We start from the raw sequence: 22850 nt of genomic DNA, 5'->3' as shown, positions 1-22850 counted from the left end.
ATTGAAATCAAATATTGTCATTCTCGCCTAAGAAAGTCATTCTCATGTAATATGTACCATATTAGGGTATATGGGCTTAGGTATGCAAAACTTATGGTTTGATTAAAATTGTATTTGTTATACCGTAATTGTTTAGTGCCATAATGATATTTAGTCACTTAGCTATTTTAATTCTTAACTGGACAACCTGTTGCAGTTAATGAGATTCCGTAACACTCACAAAATACAAAACAACCCCAAGCATAAAAGATGACCACACAAAATCAATGAAATAAAATTAATACAATAGATGTTTATTTATTTATTCAAAAATTATTTATTTATTTGAGAGTGAAAGTTCTATTCTTCTTGCTCTCTTAATTATATATTTAATATTAATCATATGTGAATCCATAAGAAATAGAGTCATTAATGATATAAAAAAACGTTGAATAACTTTAAAATCTAATAATCATTATTTATATTTATGACTAAAAAAAATTAATTTATTACTTATTTACCAAAAATAGTAATATAATTCCATTAAAAATAACTTTTTTCTTATTTAAATATACATTTTATACACAACCTCTATAATTAATTATATCTTTTTTTTTTCCTAACATCTCAAACTACTTTTCTTTTATTAACATTTATTTTTATCTTTTTTTACTTAACTTTGATAATAATAATGATTGTTGAGTTATAGATGATGACAATAATATTATTGAACGAGGTGATGAATTAGTGTAAGTATAATATTATAATAATAAATATTTTTATATTCAAAATAAAAAGTTATCATGATTTATTGAATAAAAACATAAAATTTTTATCTTGTTTTTCTCCCTTTCTTTTGTCATGTCACAATTTTTTTTTTTTGTAAATCAAAGAGGAAACAACTATATTTAACAATTAAATACCATAATTTTTAACAAATCAGACCCTTGCTAATAAATCTAAGTTATTCAAATAATTTACCCATTACAATCTCTTAATAACATGGTAGTAGTCTATTAATCCACAATGACCAACATGTACCTAATAAATTACAAAGATTATACCCACATACATCGATCATATCTATCTTCAAAGGACTTAGTGACGTTTTGCAACCATAACAGGAACAACAATTGTAAAATAAAGACATGTCAGAATTCGAGACCTTTTTCTTTTTTTTTTAAACTAAAAAGAGATCGATAGTAATCAAAGATTGCAAGTAACAACAAACTTGAGAACAAATTAACAATAAAAACAAACAAACAAACTTGAGAACAAAAAAAATGGCACAAGAAAATGTTGCATTGTATCCGCGAGGCTGAAAACAGTGCCCATAGTTTCGGCCTTGGCAGCTAATGGTTTGGGTTTGTTCCGTTTCCGTAAGATAAAGGCGTTACTTGGCGACCCTCATTCATAATTCTTACACGAGTTGACTCACCCACCAGCCCGAGTCATAACTCGCTCACTCCTCTTCGCCATGATTTGTAGCAGCGAAGCCTCATAAGCCAGATCCTCCAAAATGATGAATCACGATTACTCCGAACACCACCAAATCCTCCACGCCTCGCCGGACGATGGAATGGAGTCTCTCATCCTCAACGACGACGACGACTCCTCCGTCCACCCACTCCGCCCCACGCCGCCGCAAAGCCCTAATTCCCCTTTCAATTCGTTCCTCGACCCTCCCTCCTACGCGGAAGCGATCTTCACCTCCTTCGACTCCAACGGCCACGACCAAACCCTAGAAACCCCCACCCGATCCGGCTCCGACTACTTCCTCCACATCTCCGTCACCGATCCTCAGAAGGAGCAGGACCTCGCCGCCTCCCTCGTCCCCGGCGGCACCGCCTTCTACACCTACCTCATCACCACGCGCACCAATTTCCCCGAATTCGGCGACTCCGCCTCCGAATTCTCCGTCCGCCGCCGCTTCCGCGACGTCGTCACGCTGGCCGACCGCCTCTCGGAGGCCTACCGGGGGTTCTTCGTGCCGGTGAGGCCGGATAAGAGCACGGTGGAGAGCCAGGTGATGCAGACGCAGGATTTCGTGGAGCAGAGGCGCGCCGCGCTGGAGAAGTACCTCCGGAAGCTGGCGGCGCACCCGGTGATCCGGCGGAGCGAGGAGCTGAGGCTGTTTCTGGAGGCGAAGGGGAGGCTGCCGCTGGCGAAGACCACCGACGTGGCGTCGCGGATGCTCGACGGCGCGGTGAGGCTTCCGAGGCAGCTGCTGGGGGGAGAGGCGGAGCTTGGGGAGGTGGCTCAGCCTGCCAAGGGTGGGAGGGACTTGCTCAGGATTTTCAAGGAGTTGAAGCAGTCTGTTACCAATGACTGGGTTGGGAGCAAGCCCTTGGTTGTGGAGGAGGATAAGGAGTTTATGGAGAGGAAGGACAAGTTGGGGGAGTTTGAGCACCATCTTAGCAATGTTTCTCAGCAGGTTTACTGTTTCTCTGGTTTTGGCTTTATTGTTTGTTACTTGATTATGGTCCATTTGAGTAATCAGGTAAACTAAATGCTTGTTCAATAAGTTCATTGTAAGCTTAACTAAGTGCTTATTTGGTAAGTTTATCATAAGATTAATTATGCTGCATTATTAGCTTAACTAAGTGCATTTGGGAAATGCGCTTTACTAAGCGCTTATTTGGTAAGTTCATTACGAGATTACCTATGGTACATTATTAGCTTAACTAAGTGCATTTGAGAAATGAGCTTAACTAAGTCCTTATTTGGTAAGTTCATTATAAGATTAACTATGGTGCATTGTAGGCGTAACTAAGTGCTTGTTTGATATGTTCATCTTAAGATTAACTATGTTGCATTATAAGCTTAACCAAGTGCATTTGGATAATGAACTTAACTGAGTGCTTATTCAGTAAGTTCATTATAAGCTTAGCTAAATGCATTTGGGTAATGAGCTTACCCAAGTGCTTATTCAGTACATTAATTATAAGCTTTTGGCTTCCATGTTTGTTAGTTGACTTTGTGCATTTGGGTAAGATTCAATACGCTCACTCAATAAGCTTAGGTTCAAAAGCTTTTGTGAAGAGTATTGAAATAGTTTAAAAGAGTTTGTGAGAGGGTTTAAGTCAATTTTGAGCTTATAATTGAAATAAGTTAAGAGTTAATCATCTATACACTGCCAGTGTAAAGTTTTTTTTACACTGGCAACTAATTATATATTTTAATTGTGTCATGTCACTATAAACACATTTATTTTTAACAGTGACATTACACAATTAAAAGATATAATTAATTGTCAGTGTAAAATTTTTTTACACTAGCAGTGTATAGGTGATTAACTCATAAGTTAATGAAACATCTGCTTAAGCACTTAATTATAAGATATGCCTAAATAAGCTCTGTAAAATCACTTCCAAACACTCCCAATGTATGTTGGATTAGCTTGTTCCGGGGAAATAATAGCTCTTTTTAATAGATACTTGAAAGAGATTTTGATGGAGTGAATTGAAAAACATTTCTTTTCAAGTGTTACTGTGATTATTTTATTTTGTTTAAAATATGCTCCTTTTTGGGATTGTGTTACTACGTGCATTTTTGTCATGTGGAACTGAATAAGAACGGTGTTGTTTTTTCTTCTTTGATTACTGAGCTTGATTTTGTTTATCTGCATTGATCTGCAGGCCGAATCCCTTGTCAAGTTTCAGCAAGACATGGGTGAAACGATGGGTGAACTAGGGCTGGCTTTTGTAAAGCTTACGAAATTTGAGACAGAAGAAGCCATATTTGAGTCTCAGAGAGTGCGAGCTGCTGACATGAAAAATGTGGCAACAGCAGCTGTTAAAGCAAGCAGGTTATATAGAGAGCTGAATACACAGACAATCAAACATTTGGCAAGTACATATATTCTTATGATATATGATAGAACATTTTAGCTTGCTTATAAATCTACGGTGGAAAATATCTAGATGATAGATGTGTTAACATCCTAATATATTCCCTAACCTTTCTGTTGTTGATGATGTTGCAGGATAAACTACATGAATACCTTGGGACTATGCTAGCTGTCAACAATGCATTTTCTGACAGATCAAGTGCTTTGTTGACTGTTCAAACACTCTCATCAGAACTAGCTTCTTTACATTCACGGGTGGAAAAACTTGAAGTTGCTTCATCCAAAATATTTGGTGGAGACAAGTCTAGGATGCGGAAAATTGAAGAGTTAAAAGAAGCCATTAGAGTTACTGAGAATGCTAAAATTTGTGCAGATAGAGAATATGAACGAATCAAGGTAACATTTTACTAACCTATATTTGGATTGTGCTCTTCCTTCTTTATCCTCCTGCACATTAACTCACTTTCACTTTCAGAACTGACTTTTCCATATTTTCTTTGGCATACTATTCAATGCATGTCTCCATATGTGCCATATTTTGAAGATTATTATCTTTATTTTCTTTCCTTTCACTTGTGCAGTTATATTAGCCTAGGGAAAAAATTTGACACACTATATAACTCGGTGCCTGAGTTTGATATATTTATTAAACACCTTTTTACCCCTTGTGCAAAATTGTCAATGAGATTCAGTAAAATTGTCCTAAATGATCATAATAAGTATTATCATCATTACACCTTGACAATAAATTAGACTTATTATCTATATAATGCAAGTTATATATAGACAAGTGTCAACTGTATTTTGTTGCATTTGATTTGTAAATGTTTCAGAGGGCTTAGGTTGCTTCCATCAAAACTCGTCAAACTTAGTAGATTTGGTCACAGATTCCAACTTGAGTTCTAAATCTATTACTATCTCAATATGTAAAACCCAATATTTTAACAACTGAGTCGGTTATTAAATTGGGGAACAGGTGCAAAACATGGCGTATGGTGCACCGGTCTGATTATGGTCAAGATGAATACTATGAACCTATTTAGATAAACTTTTTCATAAGCAAATGAAATAAGTTTTTTTTTTTTAATTTTTAATTTTTAATTTTATTATTATTATTATTTTTATAATGTAAAGCTAGCTTATGCATTAGTTAAAATTAAGTTTTTGAAAAAGCTAATATGAGAGAACTTTTATAAATTAACTTATGTATAAGTTAAAATTTATTTTTCTTTCCTATTTTTTTCTCCTAGGAGTTCTATAGTGAAGTTTGTCCAAACAAACTGTATATATTTATTGAACTAGTCCAATAAACATATATATACTTTTAAGGCTTAAATATGTTTAATCCTCATGAAATGAGCGAGTTTTGATTTTAATACTTATAAATTTTTTTCTTTATTTTTCACCTCTTCCAAATTGGAAATAACTATTTATGGTCCTAATAAAATGAGAAATTTTTGGTTTTTGCCCCTATAAAATATTTTTCTTTGATTTTCATCTCCAAAATTTAAAAATGAGTATTTTTATTTCTTAGCCTTTAATTTAAGGTAGACAAATAACATTTATTTTACAGATCTAAAAAATAGTTTAGAAATGTCATATGTTAACGTAATACTACACACACTAGCAAGTTTCACTTAAGATATGGTCACTTGACTTTCTATTAAACATATTAGCAGTAGATGATATCAAATAATAGTAGAGACTAAAAACAATGGTTTTAAATTTTAGAGGAATGAAAACTAAAGAAATTATTTTACAAGGAGTAAAATCAACAGTCGCTTGCACATTTTACAACTAAAAGCATATGTATATTATAAAAAGTTTAAATTAGGACAAAATTGTTAGTAGATGCATCCTATGAAAACCGAAAATTCAGTTGATTAAGTCTGTTAATTTAGATAAAATAGTAGATTCCATAGGGTGTCATTCACCTGCTCAAAATACGCTGATTCATCTTCGTTGGTCACAATTGTGGTCGTGGATATTAAATCTGCTTTTTGGCTGCTGTCAATAATGCAATCACAAAATACTTTTGGGTCGCTTCAATGGAACTAAGGGTAAATTTATGAGTCTCATCAAGTGAGAGGATTGTAGAGTTCAGAGGGAGTAAAATTTTCACTTTTCAATTTTACTTTTTTGTTAAGTCATATATGCTGGATGGTCCTTTCATCCTTGTCAAATAGATCCCAATTTTTCAGCTCAACAGTTTGTTCCATTATCTCTTTGTTTTGCTTGCTTTCTGTTCTCCAGATCAAGATGTGATTTCCTGATGTGTTGTTCATATTAGTTCAATTTGTATTTTTATTAAGAAAAAACAAAACATCAATTAAATAATTTATGGAGATATTGCTGGGAAGTCTTTATCATGGGATATTGTGTCAAAATATCACGTGTTGTCTTTATGTTTGCAGGAAAATAATAGGAGTGAACTTGAAAGAATTGACAAAGAGAGGAATAGCGACTTCCTAAGCATGCTCCGAGGGTTTGTTGTCAATCAAGTAACGCTCTTTATATTCTATTTTCTGTAAGCTGTTACCTATATATGGCTTTTATCTTGTAATTGTATGGTTCAGAACAGTAACTATTATACTTCATCCATTTTACAGGCAGGCTATGCAGAGAAGATGGCAGCTGTGTGGGAGAAGCTTGCGGAAGAAACGACTGCTTACTCAAGAGACAGCAGCTAAAATGTACTTGGCTGTAAATTTTTGTTTTCGCCCTTTTTATGCAGTAATTCTAGATTTTGGTTACATTAATTTAATCCTATGTAGTTTCATATTACCATTAGACGATTTTTCAATCGTATGTATATTTCTGCACATATCTTTTTATTTTTGTCCGAGTGTCCGACATTCAAGAATTCAATGTTTTAAACTAATCAGCGTTGTAAATATCTGCACATATCCCATTTATTTTCGTATTATAAATTAATTTTAAATTCTGTTTTGGCCGCCGTCGACCATATAACCGTTAAAAGGTTGACCTATTTAAAACCCATTTAGTTTGCTTGGTTCCGTTTCTGCTCAGTTTGCTTGGTATTAAACTCAGTTTAGTTTCCGTTTCTGCTCATATCCCTTTTATTTTTTTTTGACATTCAAGAATTCAATGTGTTAAAAACTAATCAGCGTTGCATATTCTGCCCCCCCCCCCCCACCTCTCTTTTCGTGTTATAAATTAATTTTTGAAATTTTCAAAGGTTGGATTTGTTGTGATAACTCAATTTAACTTCCTTTTTCGTAGAGAATATTTGTGCCGTTGATACCTCGGCAATTATCTTCGGGGGAGGGGGGAACTAATTTCTATTATGAAATAAAGTGTTAAATAGAAAAACACTCATTGATGTAGGAAGCACAGAATTTATGTACAGAGACTACTAGCACTCAAACAGGCAAAAATCAATGTAAGAATGAAAGAATAATAGACTACCATTCAACCTACCCTACTACTACGTTAGTCCTTAAGAAATAGTCCACATAATGGAACCTAACACCCAAAATTATTCACTGGTCGAAGGGATAGCACCATCATCACCCGAACTGGCTGATATCTCTGGTCTAATCTCTTCTAGCTGCTGAAGGACTTGCTGAACTTCTGGCCGTGCTGATGGAGAAGGATCAACACAGTGCAAAGCAAGCTTCAACGTGTTTAGCATCTCGTCGCCATATGTTGAAGCATCTCTCATCAACTCTACATCGAAAACCTCATTTGTCCACTCCTCTTTGACAATAGAGGCAACCCACTGAGGTAAATCCACGCCATTCATAGCCTCACCAGGTGGCTTCCCCGTTAGGAGTTCTAACAAGATGACACCAAGACTGTATACGTCAGTTTTTGTGTTGGCTTTTTTAAGCTTTGAGAGCTCAGGTGCTCGGTAGCCCAATGCTCCAGCAGTGGCAATCACGTTAGAATTAGCAGCAGTTGTCATCAACCGAGAAAGACCAAAATCAGCTATTTTAGCATTCGTGTTCTCATCCAGCAGCACATTGCTGGACGTAAGATTCCCATGTATAATGTTCTCCTGTGAATGAAGGTATAACAAGCCACGAGCCATTCCCTGTGCTATTTTCATCCTTGTCGGCCAATCAATGACTGTTTCGTGCCCACGAGCTGCACAAGGATGGAAAACAGTCAAACAGTCAAACACTAGCGTTAATAAATTAAACAGACGTACATCATGAAAAGAAAAAAAAATATCTTAGCAAACTTACCATGTAGGAAAGAAGCAAGACTTCCCTTAGGCATGTAATCAAATACTAAAAGCTTTTCTCCTTTGGGTCCCAAGTAGTAGGCTCTTAATGCCAAAAGATTTGGGTGTCGAATTCTTCCTATAACACCAACTTCAGATTCAAATTCTCTCTGACCTTTAGTGATCTTTTCCCTCAACCGTTTCACTGCAGCTTGACTTCCATCCTCTAATGTAGCCTTATACACAGTTCCGTATGTGCTTTTTCCCATTATCTCTGCTGTTGCACACAAGAGATCATCAGCTGTAAAAGCCAATGGTCCATCAAAATGGACTAGTTTACCTCCAGCCTCGCCACCTGCCTCAGCTTCACCACCTGCAACAGGAGGAACTCCTTTTTCTGTCCTGGTGGCAGATGCTCTCCCTGTGGCCTGGCCACTCTCTGCATTTGATGTTGCTCTTTTTCTGATCAGGCAGAATAGCAGAATGCAGCAAAGTGTTAACAAGAGTACAAGGAGCACTCCCGCTACTATGAGGATTATGTCTTTGGAGCCTAGTTTCTTATGATGGTGTTTTGACATTTCAGAAGGCGAGCCAGAAGGAGCTGGCGAGGAACATGGGGTTGAAGGGCTGTACCCACATAGTTGAATATTTCCCTCAAATGAACTTGAGTTAAATTTATGGGCAAGTAGGGTTGGAACAGGACCAGAGAGGTTGTTATGAGAAACGTTTAAGTGATTAAGACTGCGCAGATTGTCTAAGGAGACTGGAATTTCACCATTGAGATTATTCAGCGACAAATCGAGCTGTGTAAGCTTTGAAATGTTTCCAATACTTTGAGGAATGTGGCCACTAAATTGATTTCTTCTCAGAACTAGAACAGAAAGATTTTGCAATCTGCCTAAAGCTTCTGGGATTTGATTGCCTAGGTCGTTGTTCTCTACATTCAACAGAGTGAGTGAGGATAAATTAGAGAGAGTTGCAGGCAAGCTTCCATTCAAGGCATTATTGGAAAAATCTACGGTCTTAAGTCTAGAAAGGCTTCCTATTTCATTTGGGATAGCTCCGCTAAACTGGTTATGACCAAGAGAAATCTCTGTGAGTTCACTCAAGTTGCCCACAGAAGCAGGAATGCTTCCAGTGAAGAAGTTATGATCTAGGACCAGATTTTGAAGCCGAAAGAAATGGTTCTTCAAGCTACCACCCCATGAGTTAGGAATAGAGCCAGAGAGATTATTGTGTTGAAGAGACAGGTAAGTGAGAGAAGTTAAGCTAGTTAGGCTAGTTGGTATTGGGCCAGAAAAGGAATTAAAGCTCAAGTTAAGCCAATAAAGCTTAGTGGCATTCCCAAGGCTCATAGGGATTCTCTCAGTGAGCAAATTGTTACTAAGGTCTAATGACTGAAGCAAAGGACAGGAACCTAAAGAAGGAGGGATGGAGCCTGTGAACCTATTGTTGAAGAGTTGAACTCCTCTTAGATTGAGAAGAAGTCCGAGTGCTGAAGGGATTGAACCACCAATTTGGTTATCGTGAAGACTAAGCTTTCTAAGCCCCCGAAGTTGGCCAATCCTCTCAGTGATATGCCCCTTCAACCCCTTCCACGGAAGCTGGATCACAATAACCTGTCCCTGAGCACACTTGATACCAACCCAACCTCCAGAACATGCTCCATAGCCGCTGTCATTCCAGCTTCTCAAGAAGCCTTTGGGATCCACCAACTCTTGCTTGAATGCTTGAAGTGCCAGGAAGTTTGATTGTGTCACAACCACTCCATCCCAACGTTCTTCACCCAGCACTGGCACCAGAAGAAACCACAAACACAAGCAGCAGCAGATAAACAAATGGTGCCAATCTGCTGCATTTCTCACCCCAAGTTGCAAAACCTGAGAATGGTACTTCGAGGTCATTACAACAAAATGAGAGTTAAACAAAAACAGTAGGAGTAGTGAACTAAAGCAGGAAAGTTTGAGTGATTACTTGGTGAGTCTTCTTCTTCTTCTTCTCTCTAGGAGTGTCCATAAGACACAGAGTGTGTTTGAAGTATAAGAGAAGAGAGCATAGAAAATAAAACAGGAGGAACATGAGTTGGATGAGGATTTTGTAGAAATGGGAAGAGAGAGAGGGTAGCACGTGATGGTCATAAGATTGTGTGAGTGGGGCGCGCGGGTTGAGGAATCTTGTGTCAGGTGGGTGGGTGTGGTGGTACAGTACAAACTACATACCCAACCCTTCCTATTGCAAAGACAAACGGCTAGTTTTTCCTTACAACTATGCACATTTATTTGTTCTATTCTTGTATCCTCTTTTTCTTGTCTGTCCGCACCCCAAACTTCCAACGGCTATTTCTTCTCTACGCTCTGGGCCCATCACTTCCGGACCATAAAATAAAATTACAAACTGCTACCAAATGACTCACTTCACATCCAAAGCTTATGTCTTGTCTAAAATTAATTTCAGATGATGCATTTTTTGGAGACATTATTTTCTATTGGGTGCAATTCACGTGAGTCTCATCATGTAAGCTTCATTTCTCATTGGTAGATATCATTCTCAAATTAGCAAGAGTCATGAATTTCAATCCCTAAAAATGCACAAGAAGAATATGATGTTAGCGAAAGCATCCCCTTACTTATTGACAAATTAATACATATCAAAAGAATTTTTTTTTTCTTTCTATTTCAATCATGGGCTAATACAATGCGTGCAAAAAGAAAGGTAAAAAGCCTCACATAAATTCTTCTATGAATTTTATTTGTTTATATTTTAAATATTTTGATGCATCAAATATTACTTTCGTATTATGAATTACTATTTAGATGTGAGACTAAGAAAGAGACTAATTTTATGTGAGAAACTAAGATAACTCAATTAACACCTTATTTGGTACAGTTAATTTGTCAAAGAAAAGAGATGGGACAATAGAATTTGGGGTGATTTTATTTATGTATTTTATTTATATTTATAAAAATTACAATAACGTAAAAAAAATTGAATTTAATATAACATAACTGATAATAGTAATTTTTTTTTTGGTCGTTAGGTACCACTTAGAGAGAGAGAGAGAGAATAAGATAAAAAATAGGGGAATCAAATATAAAAAATAGAGAGATCAAAACTGTGTTTAAGTTTTTTATTATCAAAATATTAAATATTTATTTTTTATTTAATACTTTTGTAAGTTTTTTTGGGTGTATACAACAGGGTTGGATTCACGTCACTTTTTGTTGGAAGTGCTTTTTCAACTTAAGCTCCATTTGGTAGCGTTAGATGGATGGTTGGTTAAAGAGTTTCCAAAAACTTAAAACATTGGGTAAGTTAGGAAGCATCTAAAAGAAAGGTAATTTTTTGAAGAGCCAAGTTGGGAAGAGAAAGAATGATGAGGTATGGGTATGGCGTTATACGGGAAAAGTTATTATGCTCATCATATTGTACGTTTGCGTAAAGCATAATACAACGCCGTCCCTCTCTACTTTTGACACCTCCTTCTTGTCGTTTCTTCTAAATGGAGAACAATGCCGTTCCAAATATATCCCCCCTTCTTTCCTGTGAGACAGTGACCTTATTCATTCACACTTTCAATGTTCAGTTACCTTGCCTGCCTCATCTTCAACTTGCCATTTTTAGGTTTAAAGTAAATCGAATTCAGTAGATCAAATGCGGAATTCATAATTGTTGGTAACTTGGTGTGGGAAAAGTGAAAAACATAATAATACTTTTATATTATATGCATACGCTTAGTTGTGAAAGTTAGTGTGGGCTCGTAACACACAACACAACCTAGGAGAAGAAATTGTTTGGTTTCTTACACCTGCTGCTGACTTATTTTAACTAAAAGTTAAATGTTGGAACTTAGCTTATATGGCCGGTTGTTTATGGTTAACTTTTTAATTTAATCCAATTTCTAGCAGAAGATACTAGTGGGGTTTTGGGATTGGTCCCTGCTGAAATTTCCCCGTTAGAAATTCAATTTAGGAAATAGGTGGGGTTGATAGCATGTGACAATTCCAAGCAGCTTTGACCAAGTATTACCACCTTAAACCGTGACTTCCCCACATATTTAATCTGATTCTGAACACCAAAATATGGTCTTGACCCAAAGAATAGAATTCTGAAAATCGATTACCCAAACGTCTGCATTGATTTAGTAACTGCCTTTGCTGGTTATTTTCACAACCTGTTTGCACCCAATTGTGGTCACACATTGCTTATCAGTGATATTACTCAACTAACTCCCGCACTTGGAGTTAAAGTTTTGTTTTTCTATTTGAGTTTACATAATTCTGTTTTAAATGTCCTGAATTTTCGCACTTAATGTTTGTATGGATTTATATGTCCTGGCATATTGGTCATAAAAACATAATTCTATTTTAATGTTGCCTTGATATGTGTTGTTCTTAGTCTTATTCTACCTTTTTGTCAATTCTTTATTGAGTTATGCTTGGTGGTTGTATGGATGCCAAGTTTCAGGATGTAGTGCACTGTGAAAATTCTCTGATGATTGGTTTAGTTATCCTTTCATGTGTTGTGAATCACCTTTTGTATTTGATGATTTTTTTTGGTCCATGTATATGCAAAATCTCTGTCACAGTGGTTTTTGGCATGCATTTTTGTGTGTATATACAGGCTTCTTGTTAATGTATATAGCTGCCCATTTATGACGTGGGCTAATTGTTTCAGTGAGATTGCACTTTTATTTTGATCATCTGACTCATTGGTTCATGACTTGTGCCATGCTTGCGATTCGTGCCAGGATAACTCTTTGACTAGACCCCAGAGTTTCTTTCCTGCTCTCCGTAAATGGTACCATCCCTTCATCAATGTTTTGTTCGGGATCAGAAATTAATTGGAATTTCTCAACGGGAGGTTACTACATTTTATCCTGTTTTGCTTGAAAAGAAGAATGATCTTCTTTTACTGATACAGGCATTCTTCAACAATTATGTGAGGGCTAAATTTGAGTCAGAAAACTACACATTTGATGTTTACATTACAAAGGATGAGAGAGTTAAGGTTGTGGATTTCAACCCTTGGGGTGCCTTTACATTGTCATTGTTGTTTACATGGGAAGAATTAGACCATATTCATAGCGAAGGAAATGATGTGGAGTTTAGAATTGTGGAACAACGTTGTGCTGTTAAGCCTGGCCTTAATACAGTAGTTCCATTTGATTACTTGGATACCAGCCTGGGGTGTGGTTAGGATCAATTTCTTACAAAGGCAGATGAAGAGTTAAGACAAACAATCTACAGAAGCTGGAGCATGATGATCACTTCACATGTTTCGTTGCATGATAACCAAAGTAGTCTTGTTTTCAAGTTTTTAAATTGGACTTCTAACATCAAATATTTTTAATCGAGTTGTTGTAAGTTGTAACTAATTATCGGCCATTAGATAATTTAGTGTTAAAACTTCAGAGGCAATTGGATGACAAAAAACAGTGTTTTGAATTGAAATCCAAAGTTTCAAATTAGAGTATACACGGATAGAATTAAATGGATTTTGAAGGGAAAAAAAAGACTAGTTTATTCTAAAACAATAATTTAAGTTCTACTTCCTAAAACACTTGAAAGTCATTTCAAAATCAAATTGGTTCACCAATCTTAAATGCGTGTAAAAATTAAATTTATATTTTTCCAACTAGTAGCAAATAAAAAAAGAGGAATTTAAGCCCACAAACAGAATTCCAAATTCCAAACTAATAAATAGAAGTTGTCCAAAGTAGAATAGGAGAAATGGTTAAGCTGTCAAATAAAGTAAATAACCTAAATGATTGTACAGATAAATATGATTATCATTCCATGTTAAAATAGCATAAACTAAAAAAAAGAAAAAACTTTAAGCATTAGTTCATCAAAGTATTAACAATAAGCAAGTTTAATGTCCAATTTTACTGCTAGTACAATTCCTTAGTCTGTTCATCCGTTCAAGCACGTGCACCCGAATTGTTCTTATTACTTGGTCTTCCCCTGATATAATTTCACAGATGCATACATCCTTTTCTTTGATCTTGTGCCTCCTACAAAAGTTTCCCCACCCTCTAACACATACTCGACCATCATTCCACTTTGACACTTTTGTTGCTTCCCAATATCTTCTGCATATGGGTGTTTGTTGTGACAAGCTGAGATGATACTTCCGTAATTCATTTCTTTGAATATCCTGTAGCAACAAAAAACGTACACAACTTTAACTTCATACACTCCAGCCAGCCAAATCAATACAGAAAAATATCCCTAACATATAGTAGTCAAAATGGTAAACAACTATGATGCTAGGATTTAATAGTGATTCAATCTCAGTATAAAAAGTTTTACACGTACAATAAATCAGTAACCAATGATTAAGATTATGATTGGATAACTTTATAAAATTGTTTTTTACTATAGGTGTATCACCATTAAGCCTATAAAATTATACCTGGCGTTGGGAGCATTGGCAAGGTAAAAGGGTAATCTTTTCTGGAAAAGTAAGGGACGAGTTTCTAAGGACATTTGCTGGAACATGCTGCAATAGGGAGGAATCAGGAATGATGCCACAAGTGAAAATACAGTAGCAGAAGAAAACCATAAAATGAATAATCGTTCAATTAACACTATCAACATGGACCTAATAATACAGAGAAATCAAAATCAGAAAGTACTTACAGTCCAGAGGAGAATTATAAGAATTGAACAAATGGACTTGTAAATTCATCTAATAAAAGTGCTTCAAAGTCAAAAAAGCAACATTTATATAAGATTTCTCACCATTTCGTTGCGTCTACTTTTATAGACTTTTGCTTCAAAATATGGATTGCCAGACTGAATATACATTTCTGGATCAAATTCATAGTCTTCAATTTGAGGATCCTCAATCTTGGGTGTGGAACTTGTTGCAGTCTCCCCTAGACAAGATAAATCATCAGGTAAAGACTGATTGGTGCACTCATAGTACATAAATTGGATAAAAAAACAGAAACCAGTTTTCATTTTTTCAACATAAAGCTAAACTTACTTTTGCAGGCTCTACTATTACTTTGACTCCTTGATGCCTTCATGTATTGAAAATTATGTTCTTCTTCACTCTCTTCTTCCATCTCTGTAAACTCATCGTTATCATTATAATCATTGTCACTATTATTGTCGTCATCCTCCTCCTCCTCGCCGTCTTCATCATCTGTCTTGCCTTCATGTTCTTCCTCATCTTCTTCTGCAGCTACTTTGCCTTCATCCATATTCTCCTCCTCCTCTACCTCGGACTTTATGACAGTTTTTTCACACTGTGTAGATAGTTCAAGGACTATAACCTTGAACTCCTTGTTCCCATTGTACTTGAAAACCATAAAGTCTGCTTTTCCTACACAGTTTTCCTCTCGAAAAGCCTTCCAACCCTCATCAAGGAACAACTTGTCTCCAATACGGCGTGTTTTCACACACCAAACCCTCCCACTACCATTTCTGAGGATCACATCTTCAGGGATCCTTTCTTTTAAACGTGTCCACTTCACAAAAACATTGGGGATAAGCTGCAATTTGAGGAAAAACAGAAGCAGAAGAAAAAGATCAATGTTGCTTAAGATATTACCAAAGTTTTGAAATCAGCAACTGCATTGGTATGGTACACACAAAGTAATGTAGACGTAGCCAACTAAAATTGTTGTATCTCATTAATGATCCATACAATGTGTTACAATAGTAATCTGAGGACATCAATGTTGTATCTTCCAGTAAGTCTAGATTGCAGAAAGTATAATGAAGAAAATAGTACCATTCTTTCATAGTGTTTCTCTGGAACGTAGACTTTGAAGAAGTACTTCTTGGCTACAATACTCATGGAGGTCTCCAAAACTACTGCAAGTGATGAAAATTTGACACTCCTCTTGATATTTAAAACAATGAAATGCCCATATAAATTGGTCAAGAAATGGAGATGCCAAAAACATCTAATCTAATAGATTAATATGAATAGCATGAAGGCTATGGAATATTTACGTACAACCACTCTAGTAGTAGTAAGGGCCCTGCATTAACTGCATTCTATTTATTTATTTGTTTTTACTTTTTATCCATATAAAGGAATTTTAAACCAATAAAAAATTAACATTTTGTCACGGATATAGATTAAAGCAGTATAATTATATATTCGTTTTAAATTCATACAAAAAATAAAAGAGTCACATGTTAACCAATGAATGACAGAGAAAAAAATAATAACGATTCTTTGAAATTTTATCAATATCAATATAATTAACATTCTTTATCTATCATTTTATTCATACATTTTTTTTAACGATCTTGTCAATATTAATATAATTAATAAAAGGATTTTATTTTTAGGCAAAAATATTATAATTTAACAAAAGCTTCACGAAAACTTCTTTGAGATTCTTTGCCTGCACTGCCTTTGTGGTCCCTTGTTTTACTGTTGTAAAAGTTGTTGTATTTTCTATTTTATCTAAATAAGCTATTAACACTACTGTGCACAAGGTTGCCAAATTAGTAAATTAGGTCTCATCAAATAATCACAATATTCCCATGATAACACTGAAAGTACCAGTTGCAGTGCAGTGCAGGCTTCAAATTGTATGATTTCGTTTTCAAAAATAATTGCTACTTTTAATCATTTTTAAATAGATTACACAATTACAATAATAAATGAGAGAAAAATAATAGTAAAAAAATATTTTCGAAAGTTAAAATTAATAATCATGTCGACCTATGACAAGAAAAATTACATTTCTTGATCTTTATATTATGTTTTTTTTAAGTGAACAGAAAAAAAAAAAAAAAGAGAGAAAGAAATACAATTTTTTTATTACGAAATCAAATTAGAAATTGAACTTGATGCTTAGTTAAAAAATGAGTTTGATCGTGTATATTAACAAATTTTGATAAAGGATAATATATATATTTTTTTTATCTTTGTAACTTTTAATAATTATACACTAGATACCATATTTGTATTCAGAGAAAGACACCACAAAGTCACAGTGTTAATTTTTTTCAACATGTATCAATTATGGATTTTTATCGATAGAAAAACTGAACCATTTTTGATTCGGTTGACGTGGTTAAAATATGATAAGAGTACAGTTTATTGGTGCTTCTGACAATGTCCTTGGATCATAGTCAACTTCCATGATAATATTTTTTTTATCATTATTAGGGAAAGAAGTATTTCGTGTTTTTATATATTATTATTGATTTTTTTTAAAAGACAATTGTTAAGTTTAGAAAATATAAAAATAAAAATTAAAAGGATGATTATCAAAGTTTATTATAAAGTATTTTATAATAAATATAGATACCGATTATTAAAATAAAATTCATAAGATTATTTTTTTATTTATTTTATTATCCAAAAATTCACTAATAAATAGAAAAAATTAATAATTTTATTTGATTTCTTTTCCAATTCATTTTTACGTTATTATTTTTCATTATTTAATATTTTGTCTACGTATTACATTATTATTATTATTGTTTTCTGTTTCAACTGAATATACCTAACATTAGAATGGACATTCAGATCAGATGGGATATTGAAGCCCGATTAAGGGTATTTATTATTTAACGGCTAGTCGTATAGTATACTCGCTCACAGGTAGGGGTGGGCAAAAAAAACTAAACTGAACTGGTGGTGAACTGTACTATAAAAAACTGAACTGTTTGTAAAAAAAACTGAACTGAACTGTTTAAAAAAAACTGAACTGAACTGAACTGTTATAAAGTTGAACTGTACTGAACTATAAAAACTGAACTGAATTATAAAAGTTGAACTATTTTTATAAAAGAATAAAAATTATATGTGTTTAACATGTTATGTCTTAATAGATTAGCTCGATAGTCTAATAACCAAATTTTAGAAAAAAAGTGATTTGAAAAAAAATTGTATCAATTTTGTTGAACTTAACAGATCAATTGAGCTATGTTGAACTACTTATTTTCAGGCTTAAAATTCACTGAGTTTGTTTGACTTAATTCTATATTTTTTTCCTTTGAAAATTTAAATAAAATGGAAAATAAAGTAAAGTTGACAAATGTGTCCTATTTTGATAGATCAATGAGTCAAAATTGTTCAGTTCAAAATATCATAACAGTTTAGTGCAGTTTAAATTGCAGTTCAGTTCAAGTTTTTATAGTATAGTTCAGTTCAATTCAATGACACAAAAGAATAGTTCAGTTCGGTTCATATGAACTACTTTTAAGTTCAGTATAGTTTTTATAAGTTCAGTTCAGTTTAGTTTGTTTTGCCCACCCCTACTCACAGGTTAAGATCCAAGAGATGTTAGATAATGAGCTTAATATCCGAAGACTGCAAATTTAAGATTCAATGTAGACTCATGATATATATACCTCCTTTTTTTTTAAGTACACCTCCTTTATATTTTTTTTAAAAAATTATAAAATATTGTAGTTTTTTTTTAAATCTTCTATTTTTATACCTTTAATTTTCAATTTGCTACTTTCTTCTTCTTTTTCACACACTTTTTTTTTTTTTTTTTTTAATTTTCACATGCTACTAAAATAGGTAGGGTGAAAGAAAGATAAGGGAGTGCATGTAAAAATTGAAAAAAAAAAAAAAAAAAAAAGATGTGTGAAAAAAAAAATACTAAATTAAATATTGTGGATATCAAATTAAAAAATTAAAAATTAAAAATTAAAAAATTAAGAATATTTTAAAATTTTATTTTATTTTTTAAAAAAGGAGGTGTACTTATAGGGAAAAGGAGGTGTATATATAATGAACCTTCAATGTATTACATAATTAGAACCAAATGATTAACAAGTTTAGGGTTAAGTGCTTGTTTTATTTCGTTCTCGCATTTCAATGTGTTAACAAGAATGGCCTCTTATATAACTTTGACGTTAAACGCCGAATCAAATTTTTTCATGAAATTGCAGTCACCTTTTTTAATGTCCTTCTAACTAACACGCATCTCTCCCTTAATTTTTTTATAAATTACTAATCTCCTTCTTCTACTAGCTACCGGTGTTATATACAATGTATTGTGTGATGTGAAAAAATAATAATAATAAAAAGCAAAGAACTTAAGTTATAATTTTAGTTAAAATTAAATAAGAATTTTAATTGTTGTATCAATACTTCATTTTTTCTTAACAATGTACAAAAGAGTCAGTGTCACTTAAATAAATAAAAAAAGAAAATTAATGCTCACTTAAAAATTAGGAGTGTGTAAATAATATAAAAAAAATAAAGAATGGACACAGAATTTCCCCATAACACACACCCAGAGAATTGTGATATGAATATTCAACAATTCATACAACTTGTATAATATCAATTTTGTAATTTTCTTTCTAAATTACAGTTTTATTATATTTCAAATTTCTCTCTTTCTCTCTCTTAGCTGGCAATTTGTTGTCCAAATATTATTTTTCAATGATTAATTAATGGAAAAATACTTATATTGAGTACTATAGTTATAGACACTATTAGTACCTTGGTCATTTCATTCGTGGTAAATTGAAATACACTGTCATCAACCACGGTCATTTCTTCATACCGGAAAAAAAGGGTGAAAGTAAATAATAGCTAGCAAATATTGTTTAATGGCAAATATAAAAAATTATTATCAGTTTCTAAATTTAACCATTAGCCACAACTTGCATATTCCACCTTCCCTAATCCCTGCTACTATCTTTAGCTCATTTCCAATGTTTTCTGTTATCCCGGCTTTCTAACACAATCCACTATTGGATAAAATTAATTTGCATTCTAATAAATAATAAGACTCATTAAATAAGAGTATACCTCATCATTTAATAGGCTTTACACGAATTTCACTCGATAAAACAAAATCTATTGTTCTCTAGGACACGATGCGGAAAATGTTTAGATTAAACTTCTAAAATGGGGTGTATAAGGTAAAAATTAAAAAAACATAAATCCTTAATTTATATAGGATCTGGTAAACTCAAATCTATTTCAAATTAAAGATGAAAACTTGTTAACCATGGCTTATTTTATCTGACCATAAGCTCTCAATAACATTTGCAGCTCTTCACCAGCATCCACTTGCAACTCAATATATTTCCTTCTTACAAAAGTTATATATAAAGACACGGGTCTCTTCACTAATTTCACTTTTCAACTAAAACATAACACTAAAGTAAAAACATCTAAAGAAAATTAGCCCGAGCTAACCCAAACCCTTAATACACTGAAAGAAAGCCCTCACAAAATGCATTTCTTTCGTATCTTGTCATTTAAAGTTTTTACACTCAGATTTAAATAATAATTAATCTACACATTTATAACCTTTTTAATATACTCATTTACCTCTCATTTATTATTTGAGTATTTCATTTGTTGTTATTTTTTACAAGGTTATAATTTAAAATTAATGATTATCTTCAAATATCAAGATAACACAATGAAAAAAACTACTAGATGGACTTAGTGGTTGGGATAATATACGCATGTCCTAAGTTCAACCCTGTAATTTCTACTTATAATGAAAATATTATTTTTAAGTGAAAAATAAAATGTAAATTAACACAGAAGCCTCTCAAAAGTCAAATCATTTAAAAAATTTGAATCCAAAAAAAAAAATCAGAAATTCTTCCCTCAACCGACAATTTCATCTTTCTGGCAAAAATTCGGCAAATCACATTGAACATCATTGAAGGTTTCCAGAAACTTGAATATGATGAACCTTTTCAATTAGAACAAGAACTCCATGTGTAACTAAAGTACAGATCACAACAAAACAGAGCACATTTCACAGCAATCAGTCATCGAATTGAAAAAATAACTGCCTTATTCTGTCAATCTCCAGTCCAATCCCAAAAAATTAGAACGTAGCATTACCACCGTGGAAGAAGAAATGCACGTACAAATCAAGCGAAAATGACAAACAATTTCTGAACCAAAATCATTTACTAAACTGCATTAATCGAGATTTGATATCACAATACTCTGTAGGCTTAAACAAAAAGGTCACATAACTAAACCCTAAGCAATTCGCTTTGGATCGGAAAAGCTAAAGAATATTGCAACAAATTCAATTGAACATAATACAACAAAAAAGGCCTAACCAACCTGAGAAGAATCCACCGGACACAGAGGCCGTCCAGATCCCGCCGCTTAGACGCGCGCGACGGCCGGTGCAGCGGCCGAAGCGGCGGCGCCGCCGAGGAACGAGAGGAATCCGGAGCTATTGGGCTCCTGATCGTCGAGAAACAGATCCTCGGGAACGCGAAAGGCGCCGTGCGCGCAAACAATCGCCATTCCAACCATGAGAGCGGAGATCAGCAAGGATCCGACGCTGGTGAGGAAAACGACGAAGACGGTGAGCACAACGAGGATCCCTAGGGTTTCGCGATCGGCGAAGGTGCGGCCGAAGAGCACGAGAGGCTGATCGGAGGGACGAAAGAGATAGAGGAAGCACCACGAGGCGAGGAGGCCGAGGAGGACGAGGAGCGAGAACGGATGCGTGATGAGCGACACCGCGAGCGCGAACACGATCAGCGTCAGGTAGTTCACGCGGAAGTAGGAGAAGTTCTTGCGGATCCGCGAGTACGCTTCGGCGAGGGTTTCAGGCCGCGACATGGAGGTCCGGTCGATCATCTCCGACCATGGGCGGCGCTGCGCGAAGGCGTGGCGGAGGGAGGAGGACATGCGCGAGATGAAGGCGCGGAAGGCTGGCGTGGCGATGGGAGGCTGGGACTGCGAGGCGGCGGCGGCGTTGGATTGGGAGGAAATGGGGAGTGTCGGTGGTGATGCCATGGTGGCGCGTGAATCTCCAATTGCCGCGCGTGACTATGGGAGAACCGATAGAGGGAGCGAAGGGCAATGGAGACTCTCTGGTTTGGTTGGGCCTTTTGGGTTTGGGAAAATGAGAGGCTTTCTTATTCCTATGTTAATATGTTATGCTTTTCCTTTCTTCAAAAACTAACTCTCTATTTCCTAACGTGGGATACCCATGGCCATGGGCCGAATCTCTTGCCGGAATAACCTAATTATGTCAAAATTAATTCCCTAAATAATCACTTAAGATGTATAAATAATAACCCAAGGCCACGCCACGCACCGTTTTCATTTTCTTTACCTGGCTCGACTCTATGGATTTTAAAATCTCTGTTTCCTAATAGAGAAATATTTTTAATTATAATTTATAATTCATTATATTACTTATAGAAATGGAATCTTGATTAAAAACATATAATTGTTCGATTAACCATTTTCTCTCATTTGCTTTTAATTGTGCAAATTTAGTCTTAAGCTTTTTCTCAAATACCAATCATGTCCCTCTCTTAATATGTTTGTTAATTATTTAACGATTTTTAGTCACGTGATTTTTTAGAAATGACATGATTAATTGATGATGTTGGGATATATATCATATCTGGTGCTAATGTGACTATATGACACCCATGTGGTTGCGCATCTGGTGTTGATGCTTAAGTGACAAATGAAAATTTGATTAAAAAATTAATGAAAATGTGATTAAGAAATTATTAAAATGTGTTGAAAGTGAGGGTTAAATCCATGGGTTTTTATCTATGTAATAAGGAATTTAGTACAAGAAAAGTTTTTATTCTTTCAAAAAAATTGACATTGATTTAGTTTGTTATTTAAAAATAATATTACAAAAATAAAATTTTAATATAATATAAATATTATATTACCTATATTTATTTGTTTCATACAATAAAAACATCATATTAGGAAAGACACATTGGATCACAATTTTCCTAACTAATAAAAATAAATAGATTTATTCAATTGTGTCATTTTCGTGAATATATCATTGGTTCTCTTATTATATTTATAAATATTCTAAAAATACTTATGATTAATTAAATAAATTTTAATCATTTTTAAAAATTA

The 22850-nt window shown here is 34.3% G+C and overlaps 4 protein-coding genes and 1 pseudogene across 6 annotated transcripts; 2 read left to right on the top strand and 3 right to left on the bottom strand.

The window, feature by feature from the left end:
- The first annotated feature begins 1244 nt into the window (after window positions 1-1244).
- LOC109788235 (sorting nexin 2B) lies at window positions 1245-6791 on the top strand. 2 transcript variants are annotated; one of them, XM_083063988.1, is made up of 5 exons: window positions 1245-2413; window positions 3618-3827; window positions 3965-4225; window positions 6244-6356; window positions 6439-6791. In XM_083063988.1, the coding sequence occupies exons 1-5, from the start codon at window positions 1499-1501 to the stop codon at window positions 6761-6763; spliced, it is 1824 nt and encodes a 607-aa protein (XP_082920114.1). In that variant the 5' UTR covers window positions 1245-1498; the 3' UTR covers window positions 6764-6791. The 2 variants fall into 2 exon arrangements, with proteins under 2 accessions (XP_082920114.1, XP_020202508.1); XM_020346919.3 differs by having other exon boundaries at window positions 1247-2413; window positions 6244-6330; window positions 6439-6725.
- A 358-nt stretch (window positions 6792-7149) lies between these two features.
- LOC109806231 (putative leucine-rich repeat receptor-like protein kinase IMK3) lies at window positions 7150-10264 on the bottom strand. 2 transcript variants are annotated; one of them, XM_083063986.1, is made up of 3 exons: window positions 9993-10264; window positions 8041-9910; window positions 7150-7939 (listed from the first exon to the last, which is right to left on the bottom strand). In XM_083063986.1, the coding sequence occupies exons 1-3, from the start codon at window positions 10095-10097 to the stop codon at window positions 7329-7331; spliced, it is 2586 nt and encodes an 861-aa protein (XP_082920112.1). In that variant the 5' UTR covers window positions 10098-10264; the 3' UTR covers window positions 7150-7328. The 2 variants fall into 2 exon arrangements, with proteins under 2 accessions (XP_082920112.1, XP_082920113.1); XM_083063987.1 differs by having other exon boundaries at window positions 8041-9898.
- Window positions 10265-10360: 96 nt separating this feature from the next.
- LOC109810283 (uncharacterized) lies at window positions 10361-13748 on the top strand (annotated as a pseudogene).
- Window positions 13749-13751: 3 nt separating this feature from the next.
- On the bottom strand, window positions 13752-18516 carry LOC109795057 (B3 domain-containing protein REM20). Its single transcript, XM_020354467.3, has 5 exons — window positions 15762-18516; window positions 15009-15519; window positions 14762-14898; window positions 14433-14519; window positions 13752-14174 (listed from the first exon to the last, which is right to left on the bottom strand). The coding sequence occupies exons 1-5, from the start codon at window positions 15825-15827 to the stop codon at window positions 13890-13892; spliced, it is 1086 nt and encodes a 361-aa protein (XP_020210056.1). The 5' UTR covers window positions 15828-18516; the 3' UTR covers window positions 13752-13889.
- Window positions 18517-20878: 2362 nt separating this feature from the next.
- On the bottom strand, window positions 20879-21977 carry LOC109790948 (PRA1 family protein B3). The gene has a single exon (XM_020350204.3). It carries the CDS (start codon window positions 21744-21746, stop codon window positions 21105-21107), a length of 642 nt encoding a protein of 213 aa, XP_020205793.2. The 5' UTR covers window positions 21747-21977; the 3' UTR covers window positions 20879-21104.
- Between the last annotated feature and the right edge of the window lie 873 nt (window positions 21978-22850).

The sequence above is a fragment of the Cajanus cajan genome, chromosome 9, assembly GCF_000230855.2.
Source record: "Cajanus cajan strain Asha chromosome 9, NIPB_CcT2T_4, whole genome shotgun sequence".
NCBI classification, from domain to species: Eukaryota; Viridiplantae; Streptophyta; class Magnoliopsida; order Fabales; family Fabaceae; genus Cajanus; species Cajanus cajan.
This window is presented reverse-complemented; position numbering and strand designations above follow the sequence as displayed.

Excerpts from the sequence above, each read along its gene's own strand:
- LOC109795057 (XM_020354467.3), bottom strand. The coding sequence starts at position 15,827 with ATGAGTATTGTAGCCAAGAAGTACTTCTTCAAAGTCTACGTTCCAGAG. Across the intron at positions 15,520-15,761 it reads AGAAACACTATGAAAGAATG|CTTATCCCCAATGTTTTTGT; the intron begins GTACTATTTTCT and ends CTCAAATTGCAG. Across the intron at positions 14,520-14,761 it reads AAAGTAGACGCAACGAAATG|CATGTTCCAGCAAATGTCCT; the intron begins GTGAGAAATCTT and ends TCCCTATTGCAG.
- LOC109790948 (XM_020350204.3), bottom strand. The coding sequence starts at position 21,746 with ATGGCATCACCACCGACACTCCCCATTTCCTCCCAATCCAACGCCGCC.
- LOC109806231 (XM_083063986.1), bottom strand. The coding sequence starts at position 10,097 with ATGTTCCTCCTGTTTTATTTTCTATGCTCTCTTCTCTTATACTTCAAA. Across the intron at positions 9,911-9,992 it reads AGAAGAAGAAGACTCACCAA|TACCATTCTCAGGTTTTGCA; the intron begins GTAATCACTCAA and ends ATGACCTCGAAG. Across the intron at positions 7,940-8,040 it reads TCTTGCTTCTTTCCTACATG|CTCGTGGGCACGAAACAGTC; the intron begins GTAAGTTTGCTA and ends ATCCTTGTGCAG.
- LOC109788235 (XM_083063988.1), top strand. The coding sequence starts at position 1,499 with ATGATGAATCACGATTACTCCGAACACCACCAAATCCTCCACGCCTCG. Across the intron at positions 3,828-3,964 it reads CACAGACAATCAAACATTTG|GATAAACTACATGAATACCT; the intron begins GCAAGTACATAT and ends ATGATGTTGCAG. Across the intron at positions 6,357-6,438 it reads CTCTTTATATTCTATTTTCT|GCAGGCTATGCAGAGAAGAT; the intron begins GTAAGCTGTTAC and ends TCCATTTTACAG.